The 22,399-nt window shown below is 36.8% G+C and overlaps 1 protein-coding gene across 1 annotated transcript in view; it reads left to right on the plus strand.

The window, feature by feature from the left end:
* PTPRN2 (protein tyrosine phosphatase receptor type N2) overlaps positions 1–22,399 on the plus strand; it is a 665,321-nt gene that overhangs the window by 168,341 nt on the left and 474,581 nt on the right. The window contains exon 4 of the mRNA XM_040589330.1: positions 4,886–4,999. Within this exon, the coding sequence (XP_040445264.1) occupies positions 4,886–4,999 (114 nt within the window). The remainder of the gene's footprint in view (positions 1–4,885; positions 5,000–22,399) is intronic.

The following is a 22,399-nucleotide window of genomic DNA, read 5'->3' on the forward strand; positions in this document are numbered from 1 at the left end:
TTTCTGGTAGGCAACCGGGGCTCTAACTGTGGCTTACAAGACCTCAAGTACTGGCCTTTTCATTAGTCCTAAACTACTCTTGGACCTTACAGCACCTTAAACTAGAAGCTGGGGGAAGGAGTGTGAAGCAATGCCCATATTCAGTGAGAAGAAAGAATCCTTTTGTTCCAGGAGGTTAAACTGCTGCAGAATGGTGCCCACTGCAAACTGCAGAAACATGAGAGGAAGCTCCCTGATTAACTGCAGGAGCACAAATGATACAGTCAAAGGTGGCAGCAGGTGCCGTTTGACACACTGCTGGGTCCGTGGACTTTCTGGTTTACAACACAGGAACATAGCACAACACCTGCAGTATGGGGCAAAACTTTATTTTATACAAAGCTCTACTTTATGTTATTTCAACAGTTGTCAGGTTGTTAGGGCAAGGAAGCTGAAGTGTTGGTTGACCCACCTATGCGTGTACCACCATCCAGAGAGCCGCTGCCTTTCTGGCTGCTGCAGAAAGTTTGAAGAGCAGAACCAGGCGCTTCAAAGCATCTCTTGAAGGCTCCTTTCAAAGGTCACTTGTCAGCGCCATGTGAAAATTTCACTGCATGTAGGTCTAAATAATTAATTACTGCAGAACACAATCTTTTAATTTACATCTATCAAGTTTTCATCAGCCTGCAGACAAACTCCAGTGTCTCTACCAGTCCTCATAGCTTTGCCCAGTAGCAAAATACTCAACACAAAATCATTCTTTTTTTTTAGCTGGTGTTATTCAAAACACCTTAGTTTCTATTGTTGGATTAGCTATACTGAGTGGTTCCAGGATGGGATATATTTCTGTAGCCAAGGATAGCTTAGCATACGCTGGGGTGGGTTTTTTTTTGTTTGGTTGGTTGGGTTTGGGGTTTTGGGTTGGTTTTTGGGGTTGGTTTTTTTGTTGGGTTTTTTTTTTTTATTTATTAGGAAACACTATTTTAAAATAATTGAATGTATCAGCTGCCCACAAATAGTCCCTTCAAGGTCCCTTCAGTGCAAATTTCCATAGACTTTTCAGTATCCGTTAAGCATGTGATGTCTGTCTAACTTAGCAAGTGAACCTGCTGGTGCAATCAACTCTTCAAAACTTTTTTAAACTGCAGTTTGTTGTGTTCTCCTTTTAATCAATTCAGTACCTAGATGTCATGAATGCAAAATGATGCTTCCTTCCTCAGTAGGTAATAGAGGTCATAAATATCTACTAATTCATGGCAAGTAGGCAAAAATAATGAATGAAGATGGGACTTCTCTGTTTGCTTCTAAACCTCTCTCAAAAATCACCCTTCTAGAACTTGTATTTTGACTTGTTCATGGTTTAATCTATCAGTTCTAATTTTTTCACTAGAAGTTGATAAATATTCAGTGTAAATAGATGTTCTGTGCTCCAGGGTGTTTTCTTTAATAAAAGAGGTTCATCTGCCATTATTTGAGATCTTACTGGGCACCTTGGTTAAGTTAAATTTCTGTCTTTTAATCTTGGCATCTAACTTTGCAATATATATTTGTCAAGATTCAAGATTTTAAATAGCAGCTTGGACAAATTTATGCTTGCATTCTTTCTCTAATATTAAACCTATTAGCAAAACAGCCAAATAGAAGCATCTTGCTGTCTCCTTGGGTATATTATTCTTCTGTTTTAGTCTCTTCTATGGAAACAAATGTAGAAGCCATCTAAAAGTCAACATCACCATGCTGTTAACGCAGATGTTTCCAGGTCTAAGTATAACTTTTAAGATATTACTATGGAAATTTCAGATACTGCTTTTTGCTAACGGTTAGCAAATGATAGCACTTTAATAGCAACCATATGTGTATATTGATCGGTTGTCTCAACCTTCCCTCATTCTGTGCATGTGTAAAGAGCAGATGTCTTTTGCATATTACGTTCCTTCTCCGAATACAATTTTAATCAAAGTTCAGTATGAACACACTCTTAACAGCTATAGGCAGTGGATGGCAGTTATTAAAGCATCACTCATGCTTTGAACTTCCTCTGCCATATGACATTTACTGTAGAATCTGGGTGGCTTTTCCATTTTCCTTTTTGCTTCCTGACAAATTTGGGCAATTTGCTTGTTGGAGGCTATTAGAGATCAAATGGGTGCATGACAGGGTGCTGAGACACCAACACTGCAACAGCCACACATTGCCCTGTGCTGAAGGTGGGTGCACCTGGTCTGGAAAGGTACGCTGTGTATTTACTCACTGTAAAGATCACAGTGGTTCTGGATAGTTCATGGCAGACTAAGCTGGACAGCTTTTAAACATCAGCTGTACCTTAAGTGAAAATTATGTTTATGCTGGACTAAAGCCATTTCTGAATTAGGGCTACATCTGCTAAATAAATTTATTGGAAAGAAAAACTAGGGGAACTTTTACAAATGTTTTTTTTGTACAATGGCTCCTCCTTGCCTGTTTTTTCTCCATGATCTATGTAACTTGAAGGTTTAATTAAAAGGTACTCTGAAAATTGAATGCTTAACCTAAATTTAATTTTTTATGTTTTAAATCTTGCCACAGAAATCTTGCAATCAAAAAAAAAAAAAAACCAAACAAAAAACCAACAACAAAAAAAACCCACCAAACCAAACCCCATAACCAAACTAACCAACTCTAACCAAACAAACCGCGGCATCTCCAGAAATAGAAAAACCTAGGAAAATTCCTACTTTTAAAAAAAATGCTACTGAACCAAGCTATGAAATCTACTGTTTGCACAACTCCAGTCCAGCTATAATCCCCACTATAAAGATCCTCTGTACTTTAGAGATGGCATTTGCCAACCACTCCTTGGGGCATACTACTCCTTCTCCAATCTCCTAGTACTGCATTTAGCAAAGCAGAGCACTATTTGTGATTGCAGACTCTTCAAAGCTTATTATGCCCATATTTCAAATGCAAAAGCCAAAGTAACTTGCGGTTTCTCCCTAAGCAGTCCCAGTGTTTTTGGATAGATTGTGTAATGCAGCTTGAACTCATGTGCTAATTGTTAATTTTAGGCTTTAAATAGGTTTTGTTCTATTGAAAGGCGGTAGGCTGAAGGTTTCTGTGAACTCTGGTTTTAGAAAAAAAGGTTAGGGCTCTTTTAGAGTTTGTTAGTGAATCAACTTTTGCATCTGTGGTGATATCTTTAAATGATACCTAATACAAAATACTTTAAAGTATGCCAAATGTGTATGCTTTTCTGAACTCTAAATGCAGTATTAGTTGCTTATATAATTTTGTCCTAATTATTTGTAGCCACTAATGGTGGTATTCCGAAATGGATCTGGCGAGTTCGAATTATGCTTCATTTTGAATGGTCTTGCTCTTAAACACTGAAATGTTCTTCTGTTCCTTTCTGAATCAAGACCTTATTTATTCCTGTTATCCATCCATTTACAAGTGACTGCTATTAATATACCTTGCTTGTTTCCAACTGCAACAGGTTTTTAAATGGAGATGAATATTTTAATCTGCTGTTAGGCTGCTTTATACATTATTCGGCAAAAAACCAAACCAATTCTGTGTCTGTGGTTTCTAAATTAAACCTAGTTTCCAATAACAAAATTAGACTCAGAGGTAAGTTTTTAATTTGGATTAATTTAATTTGGCAGTTGTAAGTGACAGGAGGATTGGAAAGCCAAAGAAAGAAAAAGTTGCCTAATTTCAATGAGGTATTTGTGTTTAAGACTGAAGGCTAATAATACCCTTTTTTTCTGCATCCTAGATTGGTTTATTTTCTTTTATGCCATTATTTGTGTTTAGTGAACAGCTGGGCCAGTAGTTCCCATTTGTAGTCTTTTAGGTCTGTGAAGTAGCAGAGAAAGTAATGGACATTTGCAAATTAATACGTACTGTTATCTTCTGCTAATCTGATGTAGCTATCCTTTTTGAGCGCAGAGGTAATATCAGAGCAGACGTAATTACTGTGTTAAATCTAGTACTGCAGTAGAATATTTTGCTAATTAAACTTGTTGCATTTAAATTGCTTCCTTTGGATCACTATATAGAAGAGAACTGTTTTGAACAATAAATGAAACCACGTTCTTTCTCAGAGGCCTAGGATTGCAGATGGTCAGATTGCATGTGAAGCACCTAGGCTCTGAATTAGTCTTTTGTATGAAAGAGAGAAAGGTAATTTGAAAGTTTGAACTCCCTGTTCCTCCCACACATACACAGGAAGCTTGTCTCAAAATGAACAATTTTCTAAATAAAGACTAATAAGAAGCTAAATTAATTAGAAGGTGTGATTTGAAAAGACATTGATGAGAAGAGTCTGTCATTTTAGACAAATGGAATGGAGCTAAATAAATTAGGCCACATTAATATCTCATTGTTCTGTGAGCAGCTTTCTTTTATTGCATTCATTAGAGGGTACTTCTTGAAATGAGCTTTTACTAGCCATTACGGATTCAGTTCTCATTTACCAATGCCTAACACACAGTGCCCGCATTAAAAATGTTTCAGCAAATCCTCATAGTTTCTGAAAATTAATATTTATATTTCTGGATGCTGCACTTTTCATCTGCAACATAGTAGGCACCGAACATTAAGACTTTTCCCACTGAATTGTCAGTAAAGAAGTCTTACATTAAAAGACTTGGGAGGCAGAAATCAGAAATTTATAAAATAAACTGTATGCATAATTTGTACAGTAGAATCTTCCTCCAACTAATATTCTTTCCAGTATTTATTTATTTTGATAGAAAATACCCTGTCTCATGACTTCAGTAGTCCTTTGATAGCTTTTTAAAATGTCTTTTAAAAGATTCCCTCAGTATATAATTAGCATATATTGGAAACGCGCATCTTATCACGCATTTCTTCCTCTCAAAAAACAAAGTCTATATTTTTCCTTTTCTTCTTCTCTCTCCTGCAGATGGAATATTTGGGCGATGTCAGCGAGTGCCAGTAGTAGACATATATAAATATGACATTTCACCTCCTGTTCTTCAGCGCCTAAGGATCATCCTGGAGAAGCTCTCACACAGAGGTATAGTAAAAACTGGAGTAGGGTTAGTTGTGCTGCGTTACAATTATCTTGTGCTCCCTCTGAGGTGATGTCTTCAGAAGTTTCCAAACACGGTGCCTTTCAGGCCCTTAGTGCAGACTTTATACAAGTATAAAGCCGCCTGACTCACTGAATCTGTGACAAGGACTTGGTGAAGCAACTTCAGGAGACGTGCTTCTTCCCTTTGTAGTGCATGTCTGTGACTGACACTCTGTACAATGAAATTTTAGTGTCTATGAATGCTGGTGTCATATAAATAAATCGGCAGGAAAGGAAAATAATTTACCACGTATACTGAACCAGAACATAGTTTAGGGTGCACGGGCAGAAAACACACAACTTACAGTTAGGTAGAAACAGTTCTTAACTTTCAAATTAATTCAGATAAGCAGAACTGCTCTGATTTCATTACAAGCTGCATCTACTCTGTTTCTTTTAATTTTTATTTGGTTTTCTGAAGTTAATCTCTGTGTTTTTTCTAAAGCCAGAAAGGATGTTTGAGCTTCTGAATGGCATAACTTGAACTAACAAACAAAAACTTGCATAAAGTGAAAGCCAAAAAAGGTGAATGAACTTTCTAGGTACTTACACATGAAATAAGGCTGTTAGAATAGCTGCTGGACCAGGAGATCTTTGTAATCTAAATTGTTCCAAGAGGACTTTTGGAATGGTTAATTTTGCACTTGCGTCATTTGTGTGGAGGTTTGTTCCTAAATATTTTCCACTTCCAATTTCAATTACAAACTAGTAATGTTATATTAGCATGATGCTAGTTTAATTACTAGAAAAAATTGATTACTTGTGAGTTCATGTCTATACTTAGGGGCTGGACTTCTAGTTTGGAAACCACTGATTTAGAGGATCAACAAAATTTTCAGAGATTTATTTCCCTTCCAGCAGCCCATCCACATGAAGCAAACTCATAAAAACTTGATTGTAGTAACTCCTGACTGATTAAGTTACATGTGAATAGTACTTGTGGCTCGTTTACTTGTCATTTTCTAAAGGCTAAGTTATGCAAGCAAATTTATGAAAATACTATTTCATCAGGGTAACATTGTACAAGCAGAAAAGCTAGTATCTGCTTTATGTTTGAATGTAGTAAAGAAGGGGGGCAGATTCATCTCAATAAGACACCTAAATTGATATCTAAATTGATCATAACATAAATTGATCATGGATGGTCAGCACTCATTTACATTGCCTGAATATCAGTGGTGAGTCCTATACATGTAAAGCTTCCTCCATGGGGATGTCAGAGGTGAGAGACTTGCAGGAGACCCATGCCCTGCTGGAGGGGCACATACAGAGGCTGGTATGATACCCCAAGTCATCTCAAAAGATGCTTACCTGGCTCCATTTCCCTGACTACCATAAGGTTTTAGTTAATTCCACACAACTGATGTGATTTCCCCCTACTAAATGCTTCTCTGATCAATAAACCAACCCTTCCTAGGATCTGTCATGAGCAACCCACCTCCCTGGATGTGCCTGTTGCAATAAACTGCAGTATTCTGTCTTTGAAGGAAACTCAGGCCTTGAAACTTGGACTTGTCTCCTACTTTTTCATAGCAAGACAATGACAAAGAACACAGAGATTGAAACTGTGGTGGAGAATGAAAACACTTTAGCTTTTATCATTTCTTAGACATGACATTTAGAGGTGCATACACAAATGTGTATATGCTTTGAACTGATATAAAACTTTTGCTAGCACTTTTTGTGGCCTGTGGGTATCCCAGTGAAGGGAATCCTAAATATGTCTGTAAAAGATAACAGAATGTTTGAATGCTCTTGTTCAAGTGATTGATGTGATAAAATCACTTTTTTTTCCTTTTTTTTTCTCAGTATCCTTAAATTCTGAACTGTTTAGTGAGGACAGAAATATGGAAGGAGTAGAATCAATACAGTCTATCAGATTAATGGATTACTGACATCAGATTGCTAAAAGAAGACTCTGCTCTTTGCTAGTGCTATCAGATGTAATACACCCAGATCTTAGGTCATGTTTTTTGGCTGTGGTGGTCACTTGCACAGTTTCCTCCTGTAAATTGTGTGCAAACCACTATGACCACTTCTGCAGTGTGGATAAGCAAGATGTCAAGACCACACAAATGTTTCAGGTAACCTCAAGAAAGGGCTTAATTTTTTCAGAAGTCTTATTTCCTTTGTAGTATTCCATTCTTGTCTGCTCCACAAGATACTGACTAACTCCACATGGTGATACTCACCTTCCCTGGAAAGGATAGGGGACAATATCTGATCTCTCCTTTTTGTAAACTGCAGGACAATTTTCTCTTGAAAGACTATATAGTAGGTCCTATAATAAGCAAAACTTTATTAGTAAAGTCTATATTGAGTACTTTAAATTTTTATTAGATGCATATACAGTTAAGGACCAGATATTTTGGAGGTTATTGACTTGTTAACTAGGTTCTTATTTATTTATTTTTCTAATGTGACTTGTTTTTTCTTTTTTGTTTCCTTTCTGATGTTGTCTTGTAATATTACTAATCACCTCTTTCTTTCTAGCAATAGCCTGTTGACATCTATTTCCACAGAATTAAAAATAATAATCCATAGAAAGCCTCATAAAATTTACATCCTCTTTCTTTCCTGTTTGCTGATCACTTCTAAGTGATGCTTATGTTTGAATCATGGTCCAAATGGAGGATTGTATGGTCAGGTGCTGTAAAACAAAGGACAACATGATATGTATGGCAAATATAATTTGTGATTCTGCCAGCTTGAAATGTTTACTACAATAGGGAAGCATACGACAGAGGCTTAGATGAGTGACACAACTGATGGTAATCTGTTTAATAAAGGACTTTGACTAAAATTGAATTCAGGTTTCATAATGATATAGTTATTATGTCTTCTTTACACATTGAGTCTATCTTTGTCTACATTATCTACTAGTAGGTGATAGAAATGAATGCCTTGGAACATTAGATAGTTTCCTACAAAGAAATGATCTGTTAGCATTCAAATACCCTTGTTAACGGCATTTTCACTCACACTGTCCTTGAGTCAATCAAATCTTTTGAAATACTCTTCACGAAGATTTTCTGAAGATTCAGTTTTATAAATGTGACTATATGGGAAAAGCCCTTCTCATAGTTGCTGAAACATGATGAATCACTTTCTGAAGTTGGTAGTGCTATAATTCATAATTTATGAGGACTTGAAACATTTCTCATTGATAAACAGGACAATAAAAAGGATGCTGTTTAGATAGGACTAAATCAGTGGAAAAAGGAAATGAAGTATCAGGATAGAGGGGTGAATAAGGAGTGCCTGAAGGAAATGGAAATACTTATCCCTATGGCTGGTCTTCTACGTCCTCTTGTCCAGCTTGGGAGAAGACACTTCTTGGAATATACCAACAATGATAAATCATCTATGCACTTTCCTGTTTGACCTGAAATGCACAATTATTTTTTTTTTTACTTAAATGGATTAAATAGATTATAAAATGTTTTCTTTTCTTCTTGTCCCAACAATATTACTGTGAAGACAAAATGATTCCATCACTAAGATTCTTAGCAAGCTTGTGGAAACAGTTTCACACTGATTATTTACCTATAAGACTAGAAGTACAGAAATTGGTATAGAAGGACTAATCATGGTACATTATAACTCAAGCAGTAATGCATAAATAGTACTTGAAATAGTAGCATAAGCAATCATAAAAGAGAACAGTAGTATTTCTCAACTTGTTTACTCCAAGAAGGATTTATGTTAGTTTTATAGAATAGTTTCCAACTAGTAATTCAGACTATCTGATAACATGGTACTAAGTCTGTGAAAGCGCAGCTGCCATAGCAGTGAGCGTTATTGACAAAAGAGCTCAGAGATGGAGCCTGGAGGACACACTTCCTTAAAGGTATCAGAAGTGTGTTTGCTCAGAGTCACAAGAAATGCCCATCTGGCTTAGAATTCTGCCTCTGGGAGTGGCCACTGTGCCTGTTTAGGGAAAAAATATAAAGAAAGTTCAAGCATACAGAAACATCTTACAGCGTTCATACTTTCTCAGTGTTACGTGCTTGGCGGCATATGGTTGTCTTGAACTGGAAGTCATGTTTTTGTGTTTGCTATATGCCCTGTGGACACTGTTTCTAGCACAGTTTGACATAACACTGTGTATTAGAAACAAAGCATGTTAGCTAATAATCAGTAGTTTAGCTTCTGTCTCATGGTTCACTTAAATATTAACAAAATTGCAGCTGTTGACACTTTACTGCAGGAGCCATGCAGCATGAGTATGTCAAAAACAAATCAGATAAATTTTTTTTGTTTTTAGTAAGTTGGAGTCATTACTAAAAGATTCTTGAGTATGTTTGTTGCTACTTAATTTTTGCTGTAACACTTTCTTGTTCAAAACTTTACTTTCAAAGAAAGTTTCACATTATTATGAAGAAAGTCCTGCTTAAAGACATTTAAATATCAACAGTGTTATTAAAAGAACCGAAAAGAATAGGATATAGGATAGACTTTTTAAATTCATGTAGTTCAGGTCAGCAAGATGTTCAGGAGAGGCTCATGGGCTGTGGAAATAGGCAACAGATTTACAGACTATTTGAAAAAAAAATAGCACCTTTTTCCTCTTGTTTGTTTTCTTTGCAACCCAGGAAGCTCTTGACAGGGAGGAAAAAAATACTTGTGCTAAATTAATTCTAAGCAGTTAAGTGTAAGGTGATTAATATAACTTTGCTAAAAATAATTTTATACTCTTACAGCAAATTTGTTTTAAAAAATAAAATTATTTACAATCAGTTAACTTGAAAATTGAAATGGATGTGACTTGTCACATGCAGCATGAATTACGAAAGGGTTGCTAAATATTTCAGTCAGGACTATTTTTCAAGGAAAATTATCCTTTGTTACTGCAACAAAGGTAACGGACTTGAAAGTAAACCTTTATAAGCTCAGTTTTGAAATAAACTTAAAAGGAATAATGCAGTTCTTGCACATATTTGCAAGGTGATTATCACATCATTACGGAAGTATATAGAAAGCTGAAACCAGGAGAGGTGGGAGACAGCAGGTTTTTCTTTGAATTCAAATATTGATATAAAGGAAGGCGAACTCTTTTTTTGGCCATTAGGAAAAAAAATATATTTGAAAAGAGTGGTGCATTTACATCAAATTTCCTGGGTATCAGCTGGGTCCAGACATCTGTGTATGGAGCAAATTCTTCTCCTAGATGGTGCTGAAGCCAGGAATTGAAGCATAAACCCCATGACATGCTACACTGGAGGAACTCAGCCGGGACTGGACATACTTACCTTCTGCTGGTATCACTGTCATGCTGCCTTAACTTTGTGGCTCAATGGACAGTAATGCACTGAAAAGAAATTCCTGCCTGTATTAAGTGCTAAAGCACCACTGAAATTTTTTGGTCCTTAAAGACCTAAATAGAACTTCAGAAAACTAAGAATGAGTTTCAGCAAAACCATAAAGATTTATTTATAAAGCAGAAAGAATACATTTTGAAATCATTTTTGAACACCTGTGTGTTGCACAGCACAGAACAAAAAAATACAGTTGTTTTTTTTTTCTGTTTGGTTTCTTGTATGGATGCTTTGCTTACCAGACATAATCTGGCATGATGTTGCCTTCCTCTTTGCCATATAAGACATTTGTGAAAAATGTTCTTTTCAGGAAATTGGTATTTATGAAAAATGTGGTTTCATTACAAAAATTTATTATAGGAGCAAAGCAGATCCTATGTATTTGGGGAAAGATATTAGAAATTATAGAAGAAAACTTTTAAAATATATATTTAATTTTATCTGCATCCATAACTGTTGTGTAAAGCTTTTTGATCTTGTATCATTTCAGTATTGCTTTTCTGGAAGATATGTATGTCATCCCAATAGCATCATATTCCTTTTGTTTTAAAAGAATGATCAACCAGAGCTTTTACTTGTGTTTTTGATAAGACAACACATTAACTAGTATGCTTGATAGAAAGCAGAAATGGTCTGCATGTCTCCTTTGTGTCATGTTTCTGTCAAACAGCAGTGACGATTGCTGACTAAGATCAGGAAATATTAAATTCTTTGTGGCCCAGATAACTTTAAAGTTCTTCCAAAGGAAGCGAAGAAAATAGTGATAATATAATGCAAATACCAAAGGCTGTCGATCAATTCCTGCCTTGCCTCCTTTGTTTTGAAGATCTCTGTGGCACCTCATGGATCTTAACCTGTGCATTAATGCTTAGTCTTTTCCATGAAGTTTTCTGGGCTGGTTCTTCCACAGTTTGTTCTTTTTCTTGCCTTTGATATTTGGAGACTGCCTCTGTTTCCTCCCTCTCTGGAAAAAACTAAAGAAGTCTTTTCTTGTTCCTGTTGGACAGCACTGAGCAAGCTCATCAGGCTTCCCTGGATGGCCTTATTCTCAGCATTAAACTGAGCAACAGCTCAACAACAAAAAGTCTTTGGATTTGGGTTATTCATTAACTTGTTGCTCTGTTAATGTCACATGTGCCTTGGAACATCATTCTTACTCTCTTAGGTCATTCTTTAAAAAAATTAACATGTTCCACAGGACCTTGGTCTGGGAATACACTAAGCTTCAAGTGGTGTGGGTACACAATATGTTTTTAAAACACACTCGAACACACAACAATCAAATTGCAGTTCATTGACAGTTGTTCCTATACTTGGAATGTCAGCAAATGTCAGCTCAAGCATGAGATTACTTCTTTAGCTGCTGTGTTCTCCAATAATGCTACTCTTGGAAATTGTGAGTAACAATATAGCATATCCAACCTAATTATGCTGTTTTGTGTCCTTAATTATAATATGTTTACATATTCAACATAAGACTATTTTTTATCATTGCACTACTAGTGTTTTCTTCCTTACTTGTTTATTGCTAGGGAATTTGTTTTCCTTTTCTATTTCTGTATTCATTACATTTGTCTGTCTGCAGCTTTTATCTCTATCTACATGGCCTCACATTCTTTTAATATATCAACACTTAATGACACCTAATGTTTGACATATTTTTAGTTTTATAAAAGGACATTAAATTCTGAAACATTTAGGCTTACTTTTTGAAAATCATGATTTTAATCTTATTCATACAGAACCTCAATAGGGAGATCATGTCCCTCACAGTACACCATGGTATGATTTGAAGCTTTAATTTGTTTTAGTAATCAGTATGAATTGCTACAATTTTTTTTCTCCTTTGCGCTACAGAATGTATACACACACACACACACATACACACACACTTTTCGCTTAAGATGTTTTCATTCTTTATCTTATGGCTTTGTCAGAATGCTTCTGATAAATGTAGCAGTTTCTGCCAAAGGCTGGCTGATATTAAATCTCTTTTTCAGTTCCACTTGTGTTTTCTTTCATGCTGATTCTTAGCATATACTCACTGTATTTCACAGGTTCTCCTGTTTTGTTTTGCTTATATATGTGTATGGTCATGGATCGACAGTGCAGTTCATGATAATAAAATCATACCATCCCCCAAACACATGTCAATTGCTCAATTTCTCTTTTGAAGCTTCTCATAGTCTTAAAATGGCAAAAAGGACTTTCCCCTAATTTTTAATCTTTTATTCCCATTGCCGTTTGGTTTCTAATTAAGCATTGCACAGCATATTTAACTGAAGTGTCTCAAATCTTTTAGGAAGACTTTAAATAATCTTCCTCTGACTTAGCGTATGTCAAACAGCTATCAAACAACTTTCTTATTCTTGGCCCCGTTTTGGGGTTTCTGTGGGGTTTTTTGAATGCAGTATTTTCACATTTCTTTAGCATGGTCAGAAAATTGACATTCTTTTCCTTATTTTACCTGTGAGCTACCCAACAACACAAAATATCTGACACAGTAAGTATAAGGTTGCTGAGTCTGCAACATTTTAGAAACTGACCTGTTCCTTCCTTTTAGGTTTTTATAGCTCCACTTGCTTTTGTGAAGAGGCAAAATTCCTGTCTGAGCATCCTCTAGTTTGATACATTCCGAGAAAGCTGGTTTGTCTTCAGGTGCTCCTTCACGTTTGCTGTTCTATTACTTTTTTCTCGTCTGATAAAAAAATGCTGTTAGAGATGGTAACAATCTCTGTGCATCTATCACTCTCCCTTCTAGTAGTTTTTCATCTGTCCCCAGTTTAAACAGTATTTGACCAGACTTGAGCTTTTCTTGTGTAATAAATATCATGAAATGCTTTTCTAGAAAATCACTAGCTATATAGAGGAGCAAAAGAGCATTAGTGTCACTGCTGGGCTAAAATCAGCTGTTACCCATTTGTTCAGAAGCAGCTGGCTCTTGCATACACATTACAGCCAATGCATTATTTTTGTGTTTTGGAGCTGGTCAGACTCAACCTGCATTTTACCCAGCTGATAGGCCAAAAAGGGTATCTAAGATGCATGGAGAGGAGACACAGATACTGCAGAAAAGTGCAGGGAGTGTGATATCAGGCAGGGGGAGAGCATGCAATACAAGGGAATAGCATAGCTGCTCTTCTGAGCTTGAGAGGGTTGGTCCAGAAACTTGGGCTCAGGGTGCTAAGAAACTTTTTTGTAATGAAAGGAGTTGACTAAAAAGGCAATAGGTGGGGGAAGAGGGACTGTAGATTTTTTTTCTCCGTCAGGCTCCAGCTAGCTGACAAGCAGCAACTGATCTGAGTCAGTGTCCGAAATCTGGCCCTTGAGGGAGCTACTTACCCTTAGAGATACCATCACACTGATTGACTTAATTGATGGCACAATGAACATGATGAAAATATAGAACAATCTACGAATGATAAAGATATGTTAACCTTACCCAAGAATTTAATTCCATAATCACTGAGTTTTATTTAATCATGTTTTGTATTAATTTTTTTCTCACAGTAAGCGCCTGGTTTATAACACATTGGGATGTCTTTGCTGTGCTCAAATGTTAAGAAATAACGATGGTGAAAAAAAGTCTCTGTTAGTTGTAGGAGTAGAGGAATGGAAGGAAGGTCACACTTAGTCACAGATGTGACCCACGGTTGTTTCTGTACAAGCACAATTGCACAACTTGAAACTGACTGCAACTTGTATGATGTCTTGGGCTTTCAGCTTTCTGAGTTTCCAGGCAGTTTGCATTTGCTGAGATATTCCAATGAATACATGTTTTGCAAAAAGATCCCCTCCGTGCCTCCCCCCGCCCCCCATTTTTCAAGGAGCTATTATGTTGCCATTTATTGCTATATTTGCAAGATGACATCTTTTGATGGAGTATTTTTTGCAAACTTTAAATTCCGCATTGGTCCTCATTAGGAGCTGCTGGTTGATGTCCTTCATGGCAAATGACCAATATGCAATATTACATATCTGTCCATAGTGAAAAAGATTTTCTGAGAAATTGTTAGGGTATATTACAAATATCAAATTTACAATTTCCTTTGGTGTTGTCCTTATGTGAAAATTTTTACAATTACAGGTCAAATAATTAATGTTAAATACATAGAAATGCTTAGAGGAATCATGAAAGTGCTGATTAGGTGGACATCTGGGAGTTATCTAGTTCAGTCTCTGTCTAAAAGCAGGATAACTGGAAACTGTATCAGATTGCCTGCTTGAGTCTTGGAAACTTCCAAGGAATGGAATTTTAAAATCTTTGTGTTTTACCCGAAGTTTGACCTGTTTGGCTAGCCCCTGAGAGAAGGTTCTTGCCATGTGCAACATAATCCTCCCACACTACATCTTGTGGCTTTTGTTCCTTGTTTTATTATCAGTCAAAAGTAAGATGAATTTGACTCTGTTGTGTTTTAAACTACCCTCTATGCTGCTGTAGGCTGCATTGCTGCTGGCTAAGGTCCACTCGTAGTCGCTTCTTCACAACACAAAAGTAGCCCCTGTGCCATCTCTTCTTGCTGGTCGTATGACACAACTAGCTTGGTAACCCTCTGGTGGACTTTCTACAGTGTCAGTTTCTTTACTGAACCCTTGTTCAAGAAATTGTGTCAAAAAATGGACACAGTAATCTAGATGTGCCCACACTGCTGCTGAGTAGAGAAGGGTAATACTCTCCTTTAAGTGCTGTCTATTCTCCTAATGTAGCCCAATATAGGCTAATAAAATCACTTCTATTTTATTATTTTTTAGTATGCCAGGAAAGCAAGCCAAAAGGCACTCCTTGGACCACATCACCTCTTTCATAAACTATTCTTTGAATTTAAGTACTGAGTTTGGAGCACTACTTTTCTTCATTGCTCAGAGTTGCTTATGCATTTTGTACAGATGCTTTCTTTCCCACTCTACCCCTTCCTCAGTAGCAGGAGAGTAAGCAAATAAAAAGACTTTAGCATTCCAGCTCAGCTTTTTTGAATAGTTTGATGAGTTTAAGGTCTTTCCAGGTAGACTGTAACCAAGCTATGTTCACTTCTGATAATGTTACAGTTAGTGACATTCAATAGTGTCAAACATTGAGGTTTTCATTCTGTTTGTAGTTACTAGGTTTTAGCAGCCATCCAGCTAATAGTCACATTCAAGATGTTAGAGGGATTTAATACTAGCTGCAAAACAATGTAAAAAAATCCCTCCTTATTCAAAACTCTACATGATCAAAAGGTCAGTTATTTTGTTCAGTTGCATACCTTTTCTCTTTGCAACTCCCCATGAGATAGGTCTGTTCTCTGTAAAATTCCTAATTTCCCATTTAAGCAGCAGTAGAAATATATAAGCAAGATATAATTCCAAAAGAAAAAGATACTTTCTTTCATCTCCCACTTTTTCTACCCCCAAAATATTAGCTGGAAGTGCTGCATCCCTGCCTCCGTGCGGCCACCCTGCTGTTGCCCACTTGCCCTTGCCTCTCCACAGAAGCAGCTGGCTGTTTGTTCCTGTGGAGACCTCAGCCGGTTACTCAGCACACAGAGACCTGCTGAATCTTTGTTTCACTTTTCTCTGGGGTAGTTGCTAGACAGCAATCTGCACTGTCAGGCCCCTAACCCCACCATCTCCTCCAGGCTGCTTGCAGCTCCTACCGGCTTTTTTTCCATCAACCTCTTCTTATCTGGGAGGAAAGTTAGTGCAAAGTACTTGTGCTAAGTGGCCCCTTGGGCCTCTTCCCCTCAATCTCCTCCTGGTGTCTCTTGTAGGTTTTCTTCTAAAAAAGGCAAAATTTTAAAGGTTTGGACTTTTCCTCTGTAAAGAATAATATTTAGGCTCTTCAAACAATATTTGATATTCATCACCAATAAATTTCTAACCTAAGAGGTTTATGACTTTATAATAAAACTGTACATATAATAACTTTAATGAGTATCACCATGCACTGAAAGTATTTGCTAAGGTCAGTTCTATGTATCTTGGGACAGTCACTCCAAGTGGAAAAAGAAACAGAGATTAAAAAATTCATTAGGTTTAAAATTGTTCACCTAAACACTTCATAAAATATTTATGAATAATGAATACTTTTACAGAAGTCAGAAATTAATTGGAAACATAGAAGAAGGGTTAAACCCACCATCTAATGAAATCATGATGAATAAGTCAATCAGCCCTACAATAGGAAGAAAGATGCATTATCTTATGTTCTGAGTTATAGCTCCAACATTACCACCAGTCTTCATTGGAAACTCTCTACAAGATCGAGCATTAGCATTTTTTTGCATTTATGTGGGAGAGACAATTTTAGAATATTCTTCCCTTTCCTTCCATCAAAGTGAACTTTGTTCAGACACTGCCTGTAGGCTTGAGCAGAGGGCAGTGAATGCTTAGAGAGCCATACACTGAATTTAAATTTAAAATTGAAATGTTCATCAACACTGAAAACTTCTTACTACCATCTTATTAACTTGTGAGGTAATTCCACCAGTCAATAAATAAAAAAGCAATGTGGCCCTCAGTGTGGGTTGCTTAAAATGGGAGAATTTTCTTTAAGCTGAGAATAACACTAGAAAGACTGGATACAAAATTCAATTCAGAAATGAGAAAAATACACTTCAACGCATCGCGCTGGAACACAGCTTTTTCTCCCTTGTGGGCAGTGCAAAACCTGTCTGCTTTTAAATTTTAATTAAAACTTAGATTAGTTATGACCATCTAATCCTTCCTTTGCACTGCAGTGTCTGATCACTATGTATAAGTATCCAGAGTTTAATCTACTTCTGGTCCTCCTAGATTTGACAGTCTAATTAAATGCTCAACTTTAGCACTTAGTATATAAGAAATCCCACTTCACGTTTCGGTAAGATTTTAGATAAAATTGGTCACTTAACTGTTCTGCTGGAATCTTTCTGAATAATTTTATTGTTTCATCTTTACTACTGCATTCTTCTGCTTTAGGAACAAACAGATAACCTTCCTGCGTTATGCTAAAAATTTTATTTGAAGGCTTAGCTAAGCATTAATAGTAAAGTGTTACTGACATCTTACTGGGTTGTCTTAAAAATATACCTTCAGTATCAAAATTAGTATATAAAAATCTGTGAACATACAAACACTGGTTCTAAAACTAATGGCTCTTTTTTTTTTTTTATAAAATCCACCCTATTTTTCTCCTTGGGGAGTGGTGACCTAAGGAGATGTACAAATATCTGTCTCAAGTATTTCTTGCACATGATCTTGCCCTTCTCTCTGCTGGTCTGTTCACTTTTCTTCTGTCTGGGATTCTGCCCTTCGCCTCATCCCAGGTTCCTTATGACTAATTCTTCTCCTTTGAACTTAAAGAAGAGATGACGTTCATCTCTCATTCTTAGGCCAGCAGCTAATCATTAAAAAAAAAAAAAAAAAAAAAAAAAAAAAGCAGCAAGCTCTAGCATAAGTCTACTGTCTCCTCTTAAGTAGATCTTTTCCCTTATGCAGGTTTGCTCAATGGGTAAGCAGGTGAACCATGTTCTGGTAATGCCAGCACATGTATGGATGGAGATGTTGTTTCAGTTGTTCTTAGGAAGTTTGTTGACAGCAGGTTTAAATTTGCTCTATGGGGGGCCATATTGACTAAAAAAATATATTTAAAGGGTTGCAAGGTTGCAAAACTATTAATCCCCTCCCCCCCATTCCCCCCACTCTATTCCATCCCATTCTTAATGACAGTGAGTCCCAAGATGGTGCTTCAAGCGCTTTGCCACCTCGTCTTGACTCTGCTGTTGCTGAACTGAAAACATGTGCTCTGGTTGTGTGGATGGCATCTGTCTCACACAGCTGTGACTCCACAACCTCCATATGCTGGGGCTGTCTTTGTAAATAAAAGACCAACCGGCACTTTTAGGGTGTGATTTATCTGTGTAACTTAGACAACTGTAGGATAAAGGAAATTGTATCCTAGATTTCACTGACCATGTTACTTAGCTCTCCATTGACTAGGTAGTCCATGGCTGATTGCCTCTGCTCTTCCATTTAGTCACGTGAGTTTTGTCTTTTGTGTCTCACTAAATACAATATTAAGTTCAACCAAGTTCCAGGCCCTGCAGAGAGGTGTTTAGAGGAGTTCAGTTGTACTTTAAGGGTAAGTAAGTAGCTTCTGGTACAGCTTTAATATCATACATATTGAACAGAACCTGAGAAACAATTTCAAATTCCCAGTGCCAAGGTCACTGAAACAAAATAGCCTTTGCTGCAGTTTCTCTGGCCCATACTCTTGCAACATTTTAATTATTTTTCTGATATCCTCTGGGTACCCATCAGCTATCCATGAAGCAGCATAAACTAATCAGTGCTCAAATTCTGACCTTTGTTGAATAGCAGGCACTCAGGCAATTTCTAATCCTGCTGTGTTATTTTGGCATAAACTTTTTAATGTAACTCATACTAGAATAGGTCCTGGTTTTATCTTGAACTTTAGTTTCACAGGTCATGGTACAGGCCCTTGCCTGACAACTGATAGTATGAACTCATCTTCATTGGAAGTTACTCAACCTTTAGCCTTGAGAATATTCTTGTGATCTTAAAGTTCCTGTTGTTTTATACTTCACCACTTCTTTTTAGGGACAAGACAAACCTATTTACATGTCTTTTATTTTCTGGTGACTCCATCATGTAGTATTATTTTCCATTTTCTTTAAACAATAGTTTAAAACTATGCAATAGATTGACCTGTGTCTTTCAGAACATTTGTCTTTTCGGGGGGGCGGGGGGGGGGGGGGCAGGGAAGCTATTGTACCTTTATAAATGTCACAAATGCTGTGGTAAGATATCTGCTGAAATAGTCAAACTGCAATATTTTCCCTCTTACAACAGAAGCAGGTCTGGAATGTCCTTATTTGAAACTATTTCATTAATTTCAAAATGCAGCACCCATCTCTATTTCTATGTTAGTCACTCTTTGCTAAAGCTACTGAAAGCATCAATTTTTATAATAAAACTTGCCATTTTAGAGGCTTTCACTTCCCTGCTGTTTTACTGAGCAAGTTACAGTTGAGGGTGGGTGGTGCTGCGAAGGAAATGGGATTGTTTTTTCTACATTTTGTCATACAGGAGTATTCTGAGATGTTTCTTTTTGTTTTCATTTTTCTGTTTCAAGGATTAAGAAAATAGAAGAAAAGTACTCAGAAGTACAAGCCTAGGACTGTGAAATCATAGCATGCCTGAAAAAAACAAAACCCAAATGCACTGATTTTCTGGAGGATTTGTGCTAACACATTGAAAGGCTTGGGTGAACTAGGTTTTCCAGACTGAATTTTATGATGGTACAACTACCTAGGACTTGAGAGATCAAAGGATGATAATTAAGTCTCTTGTTTTCCCACATGGATGACTGAGCAATAGGCCAACAAACTCTTCCTTTAAAATGAAACTTCTTGCAGAAGTGTAACAATATTCGTTCTGGGAAGCAGCATATTATTAAATCAATAATGACTGTTATTGTGCTACTGAGGACTAGTGGTATTAAGGACAGTGTTTGCATTAAGAACAAGGTATAAGTGTAATAGCTTTCCTTTATTTATTTTCACTGATATTATTTTATCTATTTTAAAAGCTTTTTTTAAAAAAATCTGATTTCTTTTTTAAGTTTTTTATCTGCATAAATAATTTGACAAATGTAAAGATCTGATGAGCTGACTACATCCTTGACAGTGTACTTAAGTAAGTTAGTGAGTTGCTTTTACAAGTAATTCTAGGTATGAAAATCAGGCACAATGTCAGAAACCAAGGTGAAACTTTTTATAAGAGTCAGAACATTTATAACCTCTTAAAAGAGTTTCCAAAACATCCATCATCACCCTGCACAGATGCTGCAACTTTAGCAATGCAATAAAGAGCAAGCAGCAGGTAGAGCATGCATATTGATTTTTGCACTGCAGGACATTGAATCCCGCAAAGGAGAATTTAACCAAAATACAGGAACCGTGAGAGTAGTGTCACCAGTTCTGAGATGGGAGAAAACATCCTCAGGCTATTATCCCTGTTATAAATGATAGTGCAAACTTAGAATTTTCTTTGTGGTGGTGCTTGCTGTATTACTCAGTACTCTGACTAATCTTAGATTTTCCATGTACTCTTTCAATTTTTGGAGGATTCATCAGGTGTCTGTGTCTACTTGTGAAAGAAAAATTATCAGTCTGGGGTTGAATCACAGATACATAGAGAAAAATCAACCATCAGTGTTATTACCTACTTTGCTGGGATGCTGATTAATGGATTTAAGTTCAGTGTTTCTAGGTTTAGTTCTTATATTGAGTACAGTCCATTGTTGCACAAGTGTTGCTTACATTCTTTAAGATTTGTGAAATGCCTACTAGAGCTCCTGTAAGTAAGAGATTTAAGGAACTTTAGATGAAATTAAAGAGGATCCTTCATCTCCAGGCTGCAGAATTGCTCAACTTTCTCTCACCAAGTTAATTAGGCAATAAAAAGTCAATCATTGCAGAGTGTGTATATGTTCATAGGCTGCAGTGTTGGAAGGACGTTAATTTTTATCAGTGAGTTTACTGTAGTTGGACCACATACCGTGAGTGAACTGTATTCACTCCATCTGGATTGGTCTTACAAGTTTGGGTTACATGGCTCTTTGTGCTAGTAAATATTTTGTAACTTGTAGCTTTAGAATTGTGAAAATTACATTCTCAACCTCAGTAATAATTGTCATTAATCTCTGTATCTATTTGCTTTGTTTGCAAGTTAAAGATGGGACTTTGGCTATTTGCTTCAATTGTCCACCATTACATCCAGTGTTTCTCATATTGAGCATGGTGAACTTGACCTGTAGTAGGGCTATTCAAAGAGAGTCTTTGAGCTGTTTGGATGACTCATTTCTGGTTTGCTTCCCTACTTCACATGGGGTGCAAAACAGAATCCCACTTGTTTTCACATATTGGCAAAGCGAGGTGAATACTTTGTCAGGTGATACCTGGAAGACATAAAAAGCACAGTCCCATCATGTAACTAGCTTTTTTGGTTACAAGCTGAGCTTTGTCTAAAGTAAGCTTTCATTTTTATTACACCATGGCAGCAAAACACTGTTTTGACTTTTTACATTTGTTCCTGCCCTTCCCTTCAAGCCATTCGTTTTGCTAGCATATTTCTGCAGCCTGAAAGAAAAAAATCCAGAAACAATTGTCTGCTTTAACCAACTAGCAAGTCTGGATAGGTGTAAAAACCCAGTGTTCTGGGCTGATAAATGATGAAGTGCAGTATTAGCTCACTCAGATGATTCATCTAGCTGAACATCCTGCTCTGACAGTGATTGGTAGCAGATGTTTAAGGATATAGGGAAGAAGTGTAAGATACTGAGAAAGTACAAAGTAAGTTTTCCCCTTGTACAACTTCTGACTCTGTGGTTTAGGGACTTCACAGTTCTTGTATATTATTAAGGAAAAACTATTTGTAATACATGCAACAAGTAAATACTAATGTTACAGTGAAGAAGCCATGGCCTATGATGAAATAGAAGGGAAGATGAGGAATAATTGCAGCTTTTCAGGGCAGGCATTGCTCCCTTAAAGGTCCTTTGTAGATCAGTAAGATTCAGTCTCTTTCTGAAATTCAGTCCATGAATATTAGAAACTTTTTTTTGGAATATTGTCTTTCCTCAAGCAAAAAATCCTTATTAGTCATAACGACTCAAATTCTCTCAAGAAAATGATACAGCAGATTTCTGGGATGGCTGTCCTGTTTTTCCTTAAAATAACTTCTGCAATAGTTAATAGTTTCTTCTTTTGGCCAGGGCTTCCAAAGCTGGCTGAGAACACCCCTTGGCATGCTTTAAAGGAGCCTGAGTTATTTTGAAGTAGAGCCACAATTGGGAAAAGTTCTTGCGTTTGCAAGGACAAACGTTGCACTGGTGCCAGAGCCCAGGGAGAGCATGCTACTCCTTTGCCATCTCCATCAGAGGACACTTTCTCCTTAATTGTAATTCCTGGAGTATGGTATAAATGAAACCTGGATCTAGTATTTTTATCCTAATGGGAGTAGAGATTAGTTTTCTAATAAATGA

The sequence above is a fragment of the Falco naumanni genome, chromosome 4, assembly GCF_017639655.2.
Source record: "Falco naumanni isolate bFalNau1 chromosome 4, bFalNau1.pat, whole genome shotgun sequence".
Classification (NCBI taxonomy): domain Eukaryota; kingdom Metazoa; phylum Chordata; class Aves; order Falconiformes; family Falconidae; genus Falco; species Falco naumanni.